The 19,713-nt window shown below is 38.3% G+C and overlaps 1 protein-coding gene across 1 annotated transcript in view; it reads right to left on the reverse strand.

Moving 5' to 3' along the window:
- Positions 1-13,860: 13,860 nt before the first annotated feature.
- LOC126291799 (peroxidase-like) overlaps positions 13,861-19,713 on the reverse strand; it is a 48,266-nt gene continuing 42,413 nt past the window's right edge. The window contains exons 8-9 of the mRNA XM_049985496.1: positions 14,580-14,685; positions 13,861-14,018 (exon numbers count right to left, since the gene is read on the reverse strand). Coding sequence (XP_049841453.1) covers positions 13,952-14,018; positions 14,580-14,685 — 173 coding nt within the window. The 3' untranslated portion in view covers positions 13,861-13,951. The remainder of the gene's footprint in view (positions 14,019-14,579; positions 14,686-19,713) is intronic.

A 19,713-nucleotide genomic window follows, 5' to 3' on the forward strand; every position in this document is an offset into this window, starting at 1 on the left:
CCCCACAAACTGATTTTTTATTAAAAATCAATATACCCTTGAATTTCCCTTCATGGCACCCTACCCCTCCATCGAAGAACTGCCAGTTTCCAGGTAGAGGAAGGTAGGGGGGACGGGGAGCAAGGGAAGTGGGGATGGTGTGGCCAGACTGGAGATCGGTTTCCTGAAAAATTATTTGAATATGTAAATAAACTATATTCCATACACTCCCTTGAATCCCCTAAATTGTTTAAATAAACAATATTCCACTCATTTTCTTAATCTTTTAAACAATAATCCATATACAGCAATCGATTTCTGGATAAATTATTTAACTAAATAAATAAACTATAGTTCATACACTGATGTTGTTGTTGTTGTGGTCTTCAGTCCTGAGACTGGTTTGACTGCAACCTACATCCTCAATCTGCTTGGTCCCCCTCTACGATTTTTACCCTCCACGCTGCCCTCCAATACTAAATTGGTGATACCTTGATGCCTCAGAACATGTCCTACCAACTGATCCCTTCTTCTAGTCAAGTTGTGCCACAAACTCCTCCCCCAATTCTATTCAATACCTCCTCATTAGTTATGTGATCTACCCATCTAATATTCAGCATTCTTCTGTAGCACATTTCGAAAGCTTCTATTCTCCTCTTGTCCAAACTATTTATCGTCCATGTTTCACTTCCATACATGGCTACACTCTATACAAATACTTTCAGAAACGACTTCCTGGTACTTAAATCTATACTCGATGTTAACAAATTTCTCTTCTTCAGAAACGCTTTCCTTGCCATTGCCAGTCTACATTTTATATCCTCTCTACTTCGAACATCATCAGTTATTTTGCTCCCCAAATAGCAAAACTCCTTTACTACTCTAAGTGTCTCAATTCCTAATCTAATTCCCTCTGCATAACCCGACTTAATTCGACTACATTCCATTATCCTCGTTTTGCTTTTGTTGATGTTTATGTTGTATCCTCCTTTCAACTATCCATTCTGTTGAACTGTTATTGCAAGTCCTTTGCTCTCTCTGACAGAATTACAATGTCTTCGGCAAAGTTTTTATTTCTTCTTCATGGATTTTAATAGCCTTTCGTTCCCTGTATTTTACCCCGCCACCTTCAGATTTTGCTGTAAATAATTAAACAATATTCTATACATTGTATAAATTGTTTAAACAATATTCCATACACTGCAATCGAATTCCCTCTAAATGACCGATCAACTGAGTCTTTTTCCCGCCAATTTCCGAGAGGATAAGTGTGAGAGGGGCTATTCCAATAACTCAGACCTGAAAGTATACTTGTAACAGCGACAGGGGAGGTTTCCTGAAGGGTGGGAGGGGGACAGGGGGAGGGGGGGGGGTAAACAACAGGTTAAGGACCTGCCAATAAAAAGAAGGGATCCTTTTAGCAGTACAACAGGTTAAGAACCTGACAATCAAAAGAGAACGATAAGTTTGCCCCTGGGTGCATACCTACCTCTGATATAGGCAACCTGCACTAACAAAATGTGCTTTTTTGCACTACAACTGGTGTGTTGCATACCTATTAGGCATTAACTCAATCCGATCGCTTTCTTTACGTATGTCATTACTGTCTTATTAGATTCCCCTAAAACCCTTAAGTAGTCAACCCGATCAACTGAGTGCTTTTACCGCCAGTTTCCGAGAGGGAGAATGGGAGGGAAAGGGGCTTACCAGGGGGGAGAGGTTAATTAATTTATCAATTGAATTAAGTAGCCAGTGAAACTGATAAGAGTGAGAGGGGCTATTCCAATAACTCAGACCTGAAAATTATAAATGTATGGGTAACCTACAGGAAATTTTTGTACTACATATGCTGCGTCCTTCGAACAAGACGCGGCCAGGGCAAAAGCACAACAGGCGTAAATATGCAAACTGATGCCAATGCCATAGAGACTCGCTGCTTGAGCGAGTTCCACCAGCTGGCCGGCCGGAGTGGCCGTGAAGTTCTAGGGGCTTCAGTCTGGAACCACACGACCGCTACGGTTCGAACCCTGCCTCAGGCATGGACGTGTGTGATGTCCTTAGGTTAGTTAGGTTTAATTAGTTCTACGTTCTAGGAGAATGATGACCTCAGAAGTTAGTCTCATGGTGCACAGGGCTATTTGAAGCATTCCACCAGTTGAGAATGAAGATATCGACTTCGCCTCGGCCAGTTGCCGGCCTACTAAAATCCCCCAATGATGAGACGACAACGGGCAGAAGATAGAAGAGCAGCCCTCTCCTTGCTTATTGATCATCGTCCAGGGCTTACTTAGACAAGGAACGTCGTTTAGTGAACTCTTAGAAGTTAACAGACAGTTGTTATAAGTTGCATTTGCTATGTACTGTGAAGTTTACCTACGATTATGTGCACTTAGCCATCGAGGGCCTTTTTTATGTTACATTACATGCAGTGTTACAGTCTTTGTTATTCGACAAGCCATAAATATAAGTAAAACTTTTCAACTCATTTGAGTGACTTCGTTACTAATTTGTCGGAGTATTATACAAGAGTCATTCTCTTATCCTGTTACTTGACCCTGGAGCATAACTGTGTAATAGTGGCAGAGGGAAATTGTCTTAGCGGTGTACTGCACCGGAAGCCGTTTCACGAACTCACAAACTCGGCCTACCGTAACAACAGTAGCAATTCGGCCTCCACAGCAGTAGCGACGAGGTCTTTACAAAACTGGCGACGACGGTTTACAAAAACATAGGTACCCTCCTGTCTACTACTCAAAAGTAAACAGTATTTATAGCAAGTTTGAAACTCTAAATGCTTAATTCAGGCTTTATTAAAAAATTGTTGATTTGTGGTAGCAAAAATGAAGTAAATAATACAGATTTTTATATATCTCTAGAAAACACAATTTTCTCAACACAATAAAAAGAAACTGCAAAAGAAAAATGTAGTTAACATCACTTTAATACTTTGTAGAACTTACATAAACATGTTTCTGTTATCCATAAAAAAACTCTCATTTATCAGTATTAACAGCAAACTCTTGCCTTTGATCATGATGAAGAATGTTCCACTGAGTACAAAATAACAACAATAATTATACAATCTTTTTATGTTTTGAACATGTAAACTATACCTGCATGAAAAGTAATTGCTTTCGTTACATAGAACAGCAGCGATCAACTAATTTCTATTATTAAATAAAATTCAGTTTATATTGTTGGGTTATAAAATACACAATGGGTTAACATTGAATAATATTCGATTCTAATTATGTGCAAAAAGAACAACCAAACAACAAAAAAGCAAGGAGAAAACGTCGTCTTCCAGTTTGTCTCTTACACATTTATTTATGTTTGTTTCGTACCAATGTTACCAATACTAGCGGTAATGCTACCATTTACCACATCATTTATTTAGTGTATCAAAACTACTCAACTATAATTTTGGTAGAGCGCAACTGTAATCAACAGTGCATGGCTTCAGCTCTTGACCATATGTGATACAGTAAGTATAAGGTAAAAATTGACACACATGCTTGGAATAACATGGGATTTTACTAGATCCACAAAAAAAAGTATTGCTAGACGCGTGAAAGACCTCTTGCGCGCGTCGTTTGGTGATGATCGTGTGCTCAGCCGCCACTTTCGTCATGCTTGGCCTCCCAGGTCCCCAGACCTCAGTCCTTGCGATTATTGGCTTTGGGGTTACCTGCAGTCGCAAGTGTATTCTGATCGACCGACATCTCTAGGGATGCTGAAAGACAACATCCGACGCCAATGCCTCACCATAACTCCGGACATTCTTTACAGTGCTGTTCACAACATTATTCCTCGTCTACAGCTATTGTTGAGGAATGATGGTGGCCATATTGAGCATTTCCTGTAAAGAACATCATGTTTGCTATGGTTGAAATAAATTACAGCCCGCTCCTTTCTCCCACGCCCCCCTCCCCCCGCTCTTCCCCCATCAACATATTATAGCGTATCTCTTTTTTCGTGTCTTCAACTTCAGCTTCTAAGGTAAGTTCCACCAGAGTCCCAATCTACGAGTACATACACGGCCTAAAGAGAGAATCCGTTGCGCTAATTACCATGACAGAATACTATGGGCAGTCTAATCGTATCAATTCAGTCAAGGACTTGATGTATCAACACTGACTGTTAGAGCCATACTAAAATAGTAGGTACGCCTACGCAACTAGCTGGTATTCATCGCCAGTTGGGCTTGTAATTCGACGCTTTAGAGGCACATTGACTGTGAGCTCACAAGGGCTTCACTAACTGCCAAAAATAATGGATATTTTGAGTGAGATGGCTTTAGTCAAATTGCAGTAGTTACTCATGTCACATCGGGATTCGTGACTGAATGCGCCCACACACAGTTATGGGACAGTCAAAATGATCAGTATTAGACTACCATTATTGTTACCTTTATCACATTATTATTATTATTATTAACCTATGCTATATAAGACCTCAGCAGCTGGGCCACCAATGTTTTGGCAGACTTGTCTGTTATTGCAATAGGTCTCTAATTTGTAATTTTCAATAATTTTACGGCCTTTTCGACATTATTAAAAAAAGAAAGGTCTTTCATTTCTGTAGTTGGTGTTTCGTTCGTTCTTAGGATTCTTTTACCAAAATCTTGGTCATTCCATCTCCTTATAATCTTATTACACAACAAATACACTTAATCTCGCTAGCTTTTGCCTTTACTATTTTATACCGTGTCCATATCCTTGACGTTATCTTCACTATGTATCTATGAAACGAAAGTCTAAACTGCACGCTATCTAGACCCGTGGCACAAAAAATTTAAAATATACACTTCTTTGTTTTAATAGTGTAACGCGAGCCCTCTTGTAATCGTAAAAGACGTAGACATATTACTTTGAATGGCTTATATGAAAGAATTTTACAGTGGACAGCTGCCCTGAATGGAGGCAGCAAGCTCGCAAAGCCAGTAATGTTTTATGTCAAATGCCCAGTGGTAGGCGGTTAAAAAAATGTTACACTTGAGCTGGCAAACAGCTAGCTTCTACATACACACTACACAAGCCACCACACTATGCATAGCGAGGCGTATCTTGTATTTGGTATGACTGCTAGCCATTCCTTTTGCTGTTTTACTGTCAAATGGAGCAATGGGAAAATGACTAAGACACTTAATATTTCTCTCATTTTGTGTACGTGATGCTTACACGAAATGTACGTTGGCGGCAGTAAAACCGTTCTGCAGTCTGCCGCAAATGCTAGTTCACTAAATTTTCTCAACATTGTTACGCGAAGAGAACGTCTTCTTCCGTCTACGGATTCCCATTTGCGTTCATGAAGAATCACAGTAATACTTGTGTGTTGGTCGACGCTACCGATAACAAACCTAACAGCACACCTCTGAATTGCTTCGATATCTTCCCTTAATCTGGCCTAGTTGCGATCCCAAACATTCAAGTAGTACTCAAGAATGGCTCTTATATGTTTTCCGTGCGTGATCTCCTTTGTAGATGAGCTACACTATCCAAGAATTGTCTCAATAACAGATTATTCCAGAAGCACTCACCTCAGAGTTGTACGCTACAGCAGCCAGGACAGCAATTACGTTGTGATTGTTAGTTCAAGAATACATTCAGAGGGAAGGGTCCGGATTCCTCCCCTCCTCCCCCCCCCCCCCAACCCTCCACCACAACCACCTGAACAGAATTACCGATGTCCTGACTGCTACGTTCTGAAACTGAAAGATTTTTGATTTTCTTGGAAAAAAAACTTTCAGTCGCCGATATTGCGTAAATTAGTCTTTGTTGTTGACAACCTGTTCCGACAGTTGTAACTGTCATTTTCTGGTCTTCAAGAAATTTTTCTGCAAAACTTGTTCCATTGTGAGTGAATGTCGTAATGACAACGTTTTTGTTGTGAAACGTGTTCCATTGTGAATTAATACCTCATGTCATACAGGCAACATGGCTTAAGGTACTAACTCACGATAGAACACGTTTTATAACAAAATTAGTTTGAAGAATAGACGATAGCTGTTACAACTGTCGAAGTCGGTTGTCAACAATAAAGAGTAATTTATACAATCTTGGAGACTGAAAGGTTTTTCCTCAAATAAAACGCAGATCCCTCCTTCTAAGTTCTCATTACGATAAAATTCTGTCGTTTTTGTTTTCAGAGATATGACGAATAAGGGATACGCACTATGAAAACAGAGCGTTATGGTACCGTAAGTTACAGTACACACCACTGTAGTAGGGTAATTACCAATGCTGGGTGCTGGCTTAAAAAAAAGGGGGGGAAGGGAACAAAGTGCGTGGTCATCGGTTCCTAATTACCTATGTATAGTACTCTAATGTTGGTACTGGAGTCATTATTTGGAGACTGGTTGCAATATTTCAAGATTTCACAAGTACCAGAGCGGTAACCATCATTACAAATAACATTAATTATAGTCAGTACATAAAAATACTCTTGGATTTGCCTGTGTATAGCAAATGTCGTGTTGGTCAACATAAATCCCGCCTTTATGGTGATAGGTAATTACTTTGAAAGCTTTCTCAAAATTATATCTTTTGTAGCCCAAATGGCAAAATATCGCCCAACCAGGTCACACGGGCGGTAGTTACTTACTGCTGGGGCAAACAGTATTTCATTTTCATCTTGGTTTGCATAAGACTTCGACAATATGCGTAGCTCAGCGATATTTACATTGGAAGGCGGCTAGCAATCGTCATTTTGTACTATGTATCTGCGCAGAAAAATGGCTCACAAGTGGAACGGCGATATATCCTGTTTTCAAGTTTTATCAGTCTGAAATATGTTAGACTGCGTTTTTACTACGATAACTATGTTCTAATGTGCAATGTCTTTTGGTAATATCCTTTGAACAGTGATTCCAACCATCACAATGCAAATGTAGCTGTAAACAAACTTCATTTAAACAAACAAGTATGTTGTACTTTCTGGAGGAGTTTATAGGCATCAAAGACTGTATAAACATATTCTCATAGATAAATACAAAGTCATTTATGAGAGCGCATACATTTGTTAGCAAAGTATGGTACAGTATATTAGACTTTTAATTCGTTTGGCAGTAAAGTGGAGTTACCATACTGTGCAATAAAGAAACTTTTAATTGAGCTGTAGGATGTGTCTCATATATATATTGAGAATATATGCAATACTTTTTTCAGAAATGCTTTTCTTGCTTAATTTTATAGGGTAAATACCATTTCTATGATTGTCTCCCAAATAAATGGCAAACACGAGCCTTGTTAAGGTCCTCTTTAATAAATCGAAACCAACCTTAGACAAAATCCTGGCTACATCATTGGTTAGTTGCTGTGTTCATACACTGACACTTTATGGGGAGCCCAGCTGCCTGTTTCCATAAGGCTTGACCAGATGGTGTAAATGGTGAAGGATGCCATCGATGTGGGATGTGCACAGTGCTGCAGCTGTGGTTACATTCCTGTGACATTCACAATAAAGTAACATCATATCTAGTTTATCTTCATTATTAAAAACCAGCATTTTGACTTGACGGCCACAGATATCACAAGCGACACCAAAACAGTGGAAGTACTGTCCCAAACATGTGTAAAATGTGTCACAGTGTATTTTCCTGTTTGTCACTGACACAAGTACAGCAGGGCCGAGTAGGAGAGACTGGCAGACCTGAGTGTAGGAGAATGTAATGTGCATGCTGATAGTGGTCTGTTCGCAACAGGCTGCAGATCAGTGCAGTCAAGCCTTGCCTTGTGCATTGTTACAGAAACTGCAACACTGTTGCCATCTTTTAAAGTCTAATATTACAGAATATATGAGGGTTACGATAGTGAAAACAAGTCTGCCATCATAAATTGTACCTCTAGCTTTCATTTGGCCACATGGGGTAGCTGCGCGGTCTAAGGCATCTTGTCACGGTCCGTGCAACTCCCCGCCTCGGGCATGGGCGTGTGTGCTGTCGTTAGTGTAAGATAGTTTAAGTTAGATTAAGTAGTGTGTAAGCATAGGGACCAATGACTTCAGCAGTTTGGTCCCATAAGACTTTACCACAAATTTCCAATTTCTAGTTTTCATTTCAGTAAAGAAATCATACATGTGCCATTTTTAAAAAACCTAACTTTGTATTGAAGGTTGTGTTCATTGACACGTAAGGATTATGCATTTCTGCTCACTTGGTGAAACCCTGAGAGAAGTTGCATCTCTGGCCAATTGTATTTTCCACATCTTGTTTCTTCTGTACAGTAATTAAGTATCTGTGTGTAACTATTATGAAGGTGAGTCAAATGGAAACCTTAAATTTGTAATAACAAATCGAAATTTCACGCCATTATCCTATAAGTCGGTAAGCGTGCTACAAACAGCGTGCAGAATGACCTGTTGGTGGCAGCATAGTTCAGATGCACATATACCGTCGGAGTATCAGTATAAAGATGGCCGCCCCACTTGCAACTTGCACCATGGAACAACAGCATTCTGTTATTCGGTTTTTGGGTAGTGAAGGTGTGAAACCTATTGAAATTCATCGACGAATGAAGGTTCAGTATGGTGATACATGTTTCTCACAGCATCAAGAGCAGGAATGAAGTAGGAAGTTCGCAAATGGTGTGACTTCAGTGGAAGATGCTCCTCGTCCAGGTCAGGCACAACGAGTTGTGACTCCACAGAACATTGCAGTAGTTGAAGCCACAGTGAAGGAAAACTGTGGAATTACACTAAATGACATTGCAGCATGTTTACATGTTTACAGATTAGTCATGGGTCAGCACACCACATTGTGCATGATGTGCTCCAGTTTCACAAAGTGTCTGCAAGATGGGTGCCACGGCAGCTGACTCCTGAAAAGAGAGAACAACATGTCGATGCTTGTGAAGAACTTTTTTGGCACTTTGAACAAAAAAGTGATGGCTTCCTTGCAAGAATCGTTACTGGGGATGAAACCTGGGTTCAATTCCACCAACCAGAAACAAAGAGAGCGAGCAACACAGACCTTGCCCCAAGTGATTTCCATATGTTTGGACCACTCAAAGACTCAATGGGAGGAAAGAAGTTCCATTCTGATGAAGAGGTACGCCATGTGGTGCATGAGTGGTTGCATGGACTACCAAAAGAATTTTTTTCTAAAGGAATTTATGCACTTTGTAAGTTCTGGAGGACTTGCATTGAGTGTGGGGGAGATTATGTTGAAAAGTGGTACAGCTTCTGCACAATAAATAATATTTTTAAAAAATATTTAAGGTTTTCATTTGACTCACCCTAATATAAAATTATTCTGTGCACTTAAGTGTATATACATATACAATTTTGTGAAACTTTGGTTGTAACTTGTAAAGTAAAACATGTTTCATATTTTGTGTTTGTGTTTATCCTTTTGGAAATATATGTATGAATATTTCCTTTCAGTAGTAGAACTGCCCTTGATTTAAAATTCATTTAAATTAAAAGAGAAAGGCCAAGATCAAGTTGCCCCATTACTACTTGATGATAAATTCAGTTGGGAGCAGCTCACCGGTGACTGTGAATGCCTGTCAAATCTTTATTTTCAGCATGCATTTTGTTACAAACAGCTATTATAAAAATTAAGAAAAACTGGCATACTTCGCTTAATTTCATTCTGTATCATCCTACTGCATCATACTTTGAGTAAAGCTAAATTAAAATTCCCTTAGTCCAAAAGCATGTAATAAGAATTAATTGATGCGCAAATTCAACAGTGTGCTTTATAGGCCTGATGAAGGAACTGTAAATGCTAATTACTGCGTCCCTGTATATTTATTCCTTAATGTAATTCATCATAAATAGTATATCTGTTTTTCAGAACAACAGCTCTGTTTATGGAATCAATACAAGAAACAAGAATAATCTACATACAGATTTAAAGTCTTTTCCTTTTATCTAAGAAGGTGTCCATTATTCAGGAACATAAATTTTCAATAATTTAATTGCAACCATAAAATATTTAGCTTTTAATAAGTGGAGCCTTCAGATGAATTGGTGACAAACTCGTACTCCATTCATCATTCCTCAGTAGAACCAATTTATATATAAGCAAGTATTGCATAATATCTGACATTTGTGCAAAAATTACCTCCCTGTAGGTAACTACTATAAAATTATTTTATGCACTTAAGTGTATATACATTTACACATTTGTAAAACTTTGATTTTGACTTATAAAGGAAATTATGTTTCAGATTTTGTGCTATCCTTCTTTAAAATAATCATTACCGTGTCTCCTTTGGCAGCTGCTATGAACCTACAGACTATGCTTATATCTATCTATCTACCTACCTACCTACTTACCTACCCATCTACTTTCTACACTCATGATAGTACTTTTCCCTGTATGTGCACTGTTGAAATATAAAATCAGCTCCAATAAGTAAATACACAGTGAGTAGCATATACTAAAAGATGCCTGGTGTTCAGCAATCACATATCTTCTGTGAAATCCAGCAAAAATAACACAAAGAGAAACAAAGGCACACTTCTCAGTCAAAATGTCTGCACAGAAAGAGCGAAGTGACTGCAGAGGTTTAGACATTGGACTCACATTCAGGAGGAGCAGAGTGCCAATCCTTGTCCATCCATACAAACAGATAATTTCCTTTAATTAAAGTAAATAAATCCCTTTCCAACTGGCTGTGATACTGTCTTCAACAAAGCAGAAAAATTACACTAAAAATCGTACTGAACAGTAAGGTCTAAATTTTTAAAGCAGATCTGAAAATGCCATTTGCAGGCTTCACTTTCTTTTGTCCCTATCTCTGAGTGGAATGGCATTCTTCAAAGGTATACTTAAGCTCCTGAACTGAATGACAAACTTTACTCTATCTTCTAGGGTCTCTCATGTACAGCACTATTTTTAATCCTCGTGGCTCACTTATTGACCACCTGTTTCTCGCACATATTTCGTCAGTAATCACTTATTAATATTAATCCTGCAAAGTGCTATCAATAGATAAAGTTTTGTGACCAACAGACCTCAAATAATTTTTGTAAAATAATTGATAACTTGGGTGGTGTGTTGTTTGTTTCCTGTTCATGCTTCTATGGAAAGAACACAGTTTAGCTCAAGAGAAAGCAAGGAGTGATGAATGCATGACATAACTAGAGGTTGTGGGAGAGGGTGATTACTTGTTTCTCAGTCAGTACTGGCAACCTATGGATGGGGTCAATCAGGAGCTGTGCTATAAATAACAAGGACTCCAGAAAGAGGATTATAGAGATAGATATTTGTGTTTAAACAGGCTAGGGTACATTATTTATTCCTGAATAGACTCACACAACACAACAATATTTCGCAACACATCGTAAGAGTTTTATCTTTTATGAACAATAAGTGGACTGATCAGAAAAATAGCTGCAACATAGAATTGATTAAATCAGAGCTTCTGGTTGAAATCCATTCTGATTGCAGAGTCCTGCTAAGTATTTTTAGGACACATATCATACATATGTGCAAATTTGTTAAATTCTATTGTGATTATATGTGTGTATTATGTTCAATGAACAAGTAAACTTGTTTGTTAGGATACAATTAGATGTATTTTTCATTTTGTGGACCAAAAAATGGGAGGATTGTTGTAGATGTGGAACATGTCAGGAAACATAATGTTATGGGCATATTTAGAACGCTTGAATGTAATGTCCATTTCTGAATGTACACCACAAATGACTCTTATTACATGCTTTTGCTCTCTAAAAACTTTCCTTTGCTTTCTGGAGCTACCCCAAAATATGATACTGTATGACACAATAGAATAAAAGTAAGCAAAATATGCCAATTTTATTTTTATACTTTTATCTCCATTGTCAGACATTCAAAGAAAATGTGACATAATTGTGAAATATGCAGTTGAATTATATTGCCACTAAATCTCCCTTAAAATTATGATACAATGTTGGTCATTTCCCTTAAAACCATGATAAAATGTTGGTCCCTCCACAGCTCAATGTGTTGTAAGTAAGCTGTAAGCCAGATTCTTTGTTTTAGTTACAGTACATTGATGTTTGGTCCATAGATGAGGAATACACATTTCTTTACATGATATAATTCTACAATTACTACTTTGTATGTAAAATTAATCTGCTTAGTAGATTAGAAATTCTTTTAGTTTACATTTAAATGCTGGTTGGCTATCTGTGAGACTTCTAATGCTATTTGGTAAATGACCAAAGACTTTTGGGGCAGTGTAATTCACCTCTTTCTGTGCCAAAGTCAGATTTAATCCAGAATAGTGAAGATCATCCTTTCTTCTAGTGTTGCAGCTATGCATTTTGCTATTGTTTTCGAATTGGGATGGGCTATTAACAACAAATATCATAAGTGAATATAAGTATTATGAAGGAGCTGTGAATATCCCTACTTCCTTAAATAAATGCACGGTGATCTTCGGCGGGCTCCAACTATTATTCTGATTGCACACTTTTGTGCAATGAATACTTTTCTCTTAGTTTGTGAAGCAGCAAGGGTTTCTTGCCTCTGGTTATTACTCAGTGTGTTTCATTTATACTTAAGGGGACCTTTCTGACATGGACAGATCTGTACCACATTGGGCAAGCATAATCTGCGATGGAGAAGTACAGTGTCTTGGTTCTGGTTCTCAGCACCTTTGGGCTAGCTCTCCATCTGCTGTTAGCAAATTTTATCATTCTTATTTCTTGTTGGAACTTTGTAATGTGTTGGCATTTGTCTCCAATTATGGAAGTATTGGTAGAGATCCAGAGGATGAAACTTGGAACTTTCTCCCTATTCCATTGTCACTAAGGTTCCAACCAAATCAGTAGGTCGATCTCCTGGAAGAGTATGAAACACACAATATCAGTGCACCTGGCCAAATCTCTGAACTTAAAGCAGGGCTGCAAAACACATGGAAAGGGAAGTAGGAAGAAAGAAATCACAGTGATGTAAAAAGTGACAATCCTGTTGTTGTATATAAGGTGGTGGTTTATGGGCTGGACAGCACCATGTGTGTTAATGTCCATCATGAGGCTGCCTTTCTATCCCTCACCTTCACTGGATCGCATCACACGCTACATTCTTTGTACATGCAACTCAATGTCACAAGATGATATGAAACACATATAATTTTCTTTTTGTGTTAGTGGTATGACAGTCAGTAAGTCACTCTGTGAAAACACTAAACAAATTTGTGGGAAAGCTTGTGGCTCTATCATCATATAACCTATGACTATGCAGACCTTCCATCCCTCCCTAGAAGGCCACTCAGACAGGTGGTACTGTTACTCTAAAATGACTGTAAAAAGCAGTAGCTCAAACTATCTTCGTACCTGCAGATTTCTTCATGTATTCTCCCCTACCATTCTGCTCCCCCACCCCCCTCCTGGAAAAAGCCTCATTTTTTGCAGCTCATAACAAATACTTTTAACAGGGTAGCAGCTGCATACACAACAAGAAACACAAAGTGTAGAACCCTAGATATATTAATTACACCTGCAGTGATTGCCCTTTATAGAAGCTGCATACGCAGTACTAAACCGATATTCTTACATCACTATTCACTCTCAGAGTGCACATTTGTTTCATTTCATTATGTGATGGAGAAGTCACTCTTACAGCTATATTGGCAATTTTCATTTTAACACCTTGTCCTGCAGTGGATCCTGCCTGCAGTCAGGAATGTCATTTGAACTTCATATACCTGCTCCTTATAAAACTGCCTTTCATTTGTTTCTTTCTTATTCGACACTTTTTCTGATGATGCTTTAACATATAATATGTGACATAAAAAATGATAAGGATAGAAAATTATATCAAGCAGTGCTATTATGATCACCGACCTGTGTAATGATGTACAATTAGTTGAAAAAACAATAAAATATTTTAATGATTAAATTCATAAAGACAATTTGAGGTGGTTCAGAAAATACACATTCAAATTGAATTGCACTGTTTATAAACATCCATGTATTACAGAGTGCAATTACATGTTAGTGTAATAATGTCACATTATTTTATTTGGAGCTGTAGTCATTGTTCCTCTTTCCAGTAGCTCAGATCCACCTGTGGAATGAGTGTGCAGTCTGTTGCTGGGTTCCTGGAAAAACAATATTGCCAATGAGAGTCAAATATTAACAAATCTTGTGCGACAATGATTCGACTTAAATATTTCAGAGAACCTCAGTTATATACAAAAAGCATCCAGGAGGCAAGTGAAAATGTCACAGGACAAGAAAAAATACACTAATAATAACAGTAAATCTAGATCAGCATGTAAATATTGTTTAATTGCTCTGCAAGTAAGCATCTCCCACTAGACCTCAACAAACCTACCCGCATTGCTCAGACAGTTTACTTTGTCATGGAATTAATTTTATAGTTAATTCATTCTTATATTCATTCATCATCTTCCATAGATCCCACCAAGAAAGATAAAGAAGTAAGATATACATTAATAAAAGATGAGCAAATGAGAAAACTTAATCTGTACAATAGACCATCACTGAAGTGCTTAACACTATTTATGCTTAAACCAACTAAGTGAAACTCAGTAAATTAAAAGATCAGCTGCTAATCTGAAAAAAAATCATGTGCCTCCTCATTTACATTTAATAATTGCCATTCATCTCCAGTAAAAATACACTCAGAAAGCACTTACGTGTCACTGATTTTCTTGAAACTGTTGGTCTGTATTCTGGTTATGTTGTCTGAGTTGTCACAAATTATCCTGGACATTGTTACCTTTTTAATTTCATTTAGCTGATCTGCAAACAAGTTAGAAAAAAATTGATCTGAGACAATGTAATAAAACCATATTGTAGTAGTGATTCTGCTATTTTCAGGTACATGACATCGTTTGAAAGCAGAGATTCAGGGTGTGTTTACAAAACTACTGCAATGTAATTCACCCTTGCAGTTGAAGTCAGTAAAGCATGCCTGTGCAGTGGCCCTCTACTCAGAGGTAACAAATGGGTCTTTCTTGCATTCATTCATTCACACATCATGTTCTGCAAATCTCATCAGGAAGGAAAAGCAGTAGAGATGTGAAATGAGTCAAGTTATGCATTAGCAGGCTGGAGCAACCATCACAGCTATTACAACAGATTATGATTAGTGGTAATGTACTCATTTTAAGAACTATGGAGTTACTTCCCAACAATTACTTTTTATGTAAGCCTCAGTCCAAAAGTAACCTCGCCCCCCCCTACCCCCTCCCCCCTACCCCCCCCCCCCCCCTGGCAACCCCTCCCAACCACCGTGTCATAGACCTTTTAATCATTGGCACCATTGGTGCTATTTTGAAATGTATCAAAAATTTAACAATTTCACCTAGTGCGAGGTTCATATTGTAACATGGTTTCCGAATGTCAAAAAAAATCCCACTATCGAAAAGTATAATCAAGATTCATAACAATGTGGTAAACAAAGCTTCAGTTTGAATTTGGTGCATAATTTTTAATGGTGGATGAACGAATATCCATGATGAAGAATGATTAAGTCAGCCTTCAGTTGTGACTGGTAACCTCAAATCAAGGGTTATGGAAAGAATTAAACAAGATAGATATTTCACTGAAGAGGACTGAGCTCGTACTTCCAGAAATTTCTACATCATTATTTATGACATTCTTGGAGGTGATTTGGGTTATAGAAAAGTGTGTGTCTGGAGGGTTCCTCGACTTTTGTCAGACAAACATGAAAAACAATGAATGGGAACTGCACTGGCTTTTCTTACTTGGTATGACAAGGATGGTAAGGACCACACTGTTACTGATAATGACAGCTAGATTTTGTATAAAAGTTCAGAAACAACATGCTAGTTCATGTAATGACATCATTAACAATATCCAACAAAACAAAAATCTCAATGAATTTGTGAACACCAGAGGGCTTATGGTCATTGTGTTTTGGCATTGAAAATGTATCCTTTTCATTGACTTTATGGCTAGAGCAGAGACTGTAAATGAGGTGGTCATTGTCAGACCCTACACCAACTGCACCACACCATTCCAGAACTACAGCCTGGACTATAGTCCAGTGAGCATAATAATGCTCACCTGTGTTCTGCTGCATTGATAAAGGATTTGCTTTGGCAGTAAAAATGAGAAGTTTTGAACATTCACCTTAAACCTCATACTTTTTCCCAAATTGAATAATGTTTTTTTTGTATAAAGCACTATGGAAATGTCAACAAACTCAAAGAGGAGGTTAATGACTGGGTGAACACCTTGGTAGCAACTGAGTATGCTGAAAGCATAGGAAATGCTGTGGAGTATTATCAGATGTTTAAATTTGTGTGGCAGTCACATAAAAAATGCTAAGATATCAAAATATGTTGTAAAAGAATGTTTTCTTTCATTGTCTTGGGTAAAAATATATGAGGAAACAAATATTATTTACCGTTAGGATAACCCTTATATGTTTATATATTTTGGGAAAAAACAGCTGCTTTGAAGAAAGCCACTGATCCTGTCCTTATACTGTGCAGTTGCTATTTTTATCTAAGATCTCAAATACAGCAAAATCCACTCACTTATCTCTCCCAGTGAATATGTCATTTTAAATATTCTCTGGGCATTTGTTACATTAATTCATTATGAAAACCTGGGCTTCCGAAAATATCAACTGTTATCATTACCAGGAAACCAGCTGACTGTAAAAGTATGGGAGTCACAACAATGTAATTTGTGTAGTATTGGTCCCCGTGACCAAATACTGTTTTAACATCAGTGATGTGATGTCACTAGCAGCATCCTCGTTTCCATTGTCATGCACATTATGGACATACTGCTATGTATTCAGTAGAGCACAGATGCAGGCACCAAAAGACTGCATGGGTGTGTCCCCCATATTATCCATCGTGGTGGTGACAAGGATGTTGTAAGCTGATAAGCTGTTGTGGAGGGTGCTTTGTGTACCACTATCACTACCACATTTTCCTGTTCCATTCCCAAATGGTTTGTGTGAAGAATGATAGCTGATAAGCCTCTAATTTTATCTTCATTGTCTTTTAGTGGGATGTACCAGGTGGTAATAATTAAACTTTTCCTATTTAACACGTTATAAAATGGGAACTGATTACAGTACGATTAGCAAACTTGGTAGCATTAATGTCAAGGACATGGAGAAAGATGTAATGCAAAATCAACTCAACTGAAACACTTTTAATGTGCTGCTATGGTACATCATACCGTTACATACTGGTACAATTATTGCTACAAAAGGGGCTCAATATGGCAACCATCAGCATCCAGAAGAGTCTGAAAGTAGTGAATAGCAATCTGCACAGTAGAACGAAGTATGCTGGCTACCTCTCTTGATATGCTGCACTTCATATCAGCACATGTGTGAATGTTCACCTAGTAAACCCTGTTCTTCAGGTAGCCCCACAACCAGAAATCACAGGGTGTGAGGTCAGGAGATTGTGCCTGCCAAGCATTTGGAAATAATTGGTTCATAATTCGATCGTTACTAAATGTATTACAGAGAAGCAGGTGAAGTTCTCATGTGATGTGTGGTGGGACCCCATCTTGCATGAAAACTGTTTAGTTCAATGCATCTGTCTCCTGTAGGGTGGGTGTGATATGCTGATGAAGCATATCACAGTAATGCTGGCCAGTCACCCTGCATGTCTGTGGCCCTTGAGTGCCAACCTGTTCAAAAAAACAATGTGCCAAGGATGAATGTAGCCACAAAGCCACACCATATCGTGACACGTTTGCCATAAAGAGAAACTTCATGCACAGTGACTGGAGGTGAAGGTCCCTACACTCAGCAATTCTGTGTGTTTACCTCAACCATTAAGAAAACATGGGCTTTGACTGTCCGTAGGATGGTTCAGGGCCAGCTCTCATCAGATTCAATCCTTGCGAGAAAGTGGAGAGTGAAATCAACATGTCATTGTGCCTCCTGTAGTGCAAGCTGCTGTACGATACTGATGTTGTACTGATACCATTTGAGAATGGTTTGAAGCAGTGCACCACCAGATGTTCAACAGTCGTGACACAGCATGTGCACTGCTTGACAGTCAGGAATTACATGCCGTGTTGTCTGCCGTAGAAACAGTGATTTCATCTACCTCCTGCGGTGGAGCGATGCCCAGTTCTCCAGTTGATTCGAACCTCCTCATCATGCTCTGCACAGTGGGTGGAGAAAGAGGACCCTTCCATAGTTCTTTCAGCTGGCAATATACTTGAATTTCAGCTGCAGCGTTACTGTTGTTTGGATAAAAGAACTTCACCTATAATGCCCTGCTCCTTTTGTCCAACCTCAAGTTGAAATGTTAACAAGAGCACTGCCACTGATCAGGTATGTAAGACTATGAATCATGATGATTGATCATGGCATCTGGTGGCCATAGTTGGAACTGGATGGTGACACTGTGACACATGGAAATTATGCACCTCATACTCTGTACATTAATGCTACCAAGTTTGCTACTCATGTGGTAATTAGTTTCCATGTTATAATATGTATGTAGGCAAAAGCAACATACTGATTGACTCTTCTAGAAATGTATGCTATCCAAACTCTGACAGTAAACCACACCATGACACAGAGCACCTGTCTTGCAGCATCTATAACTGGCGTCAGCTGAACATTTGCATCATACTTTCATGCTTACTGAATGAACCTGTAATGTAAGATACTGTTCTTCTTTGGATTTTCTCTATTTCTTCCATAAGGAATGAGTGCAACAATGCACTGTGAACATGTAAATGAAAGCAAGATCTAGTTAATACAAATATTAGAGCTATGAAGAATTTAGGCACCTGAGGTGAAACAGTCTAATAAACTGTGCAACAACTGGCTAATGAGATTTTTTTTTACCAACTTGGGATTTCCAGTTTCCTTTTTGATGTCTTCTGACACCTGATCCAATCTTTTCCAACAGTATATAAGACTCCATTCTGAAGCCTATGTTGGGATGCATAATTACTTTGAAATTATCCTTACTGCCATATTGTCATGAGTTGCAGAGTTTGTACTAAATTTATTCCTTGTATTACCTACAAATACATCAGAGAGTTTATGTATTCACATGTAAAGCTAAGAATCCCTGGGTCCTTAAAGAGACTTCTGCAAGATGTTTGGTTATCAATTTTAGACAGCATTCTTACTACATGCATCTGTAGAATTGTGCATTTTTCACCTTAGTAGCATTGCTCCAGAATATGCCACTTGACAGTACTGAAAGAAAGTATCCAAACTGTGTTAGCAATCTGATGTGCAGGTCAGCACAGTGACAGAGATTTGCACATTCAGACATGTAGAACTGAGCTTCTTGGTTAACTTACGTATGTGCTGCTGTAGCTTCAATCTATTATTCATTTCTATGTCAAGGAACATAACAAATGGTGGTCTCAGTGTGTGCTCCCTTATATATCTCTGGTACCTGTGAATCATTTTCACTTGTTTGAAATTGCATAACATTAGTCCTTTTTATGATAAAGGATTAAACTATGAACTAGGTCTAATCCTACAACATTATTTTCCTAGGTGTGCCCGATATGGATGTGTGGACCCCTAGTGCAATCAGCAAACAAAAGTTTTTGAAGAGTAATCCAGTGTCCCAGGTAAATCATTTATGTTGATCAAGAACAAGAGTGGACCAAGCACTGATCCTTGTGGGAAGCCATATTTAATGTTTCTTAACTCCTAATTTAGTCTTATTACTGCTGTATTATTTGTTAGTCTGTCCATCTGTTTTCTGTTGTTAACACATTTCCATTCTAGCAAAGGAAGTGCCTTTTACAAAACACCAGTAGCATTTTAGTTTTTTGGTTTCTTTAGTA

This window comes from Schistocerca gregaria, chromosome 9 (assembly GCF_023897955.1).
Source record: "Schistocerca gregaria isolate iqSchGreg1 chromosome 9, iqSchGreg1.2, whole genome shotgun sequence".
NCBI lineage: Eukaryota > Metazoa > Arthropoda > Insecta > Orthoptera > Acrididae > Schistocerca > Schistocerca gregaria.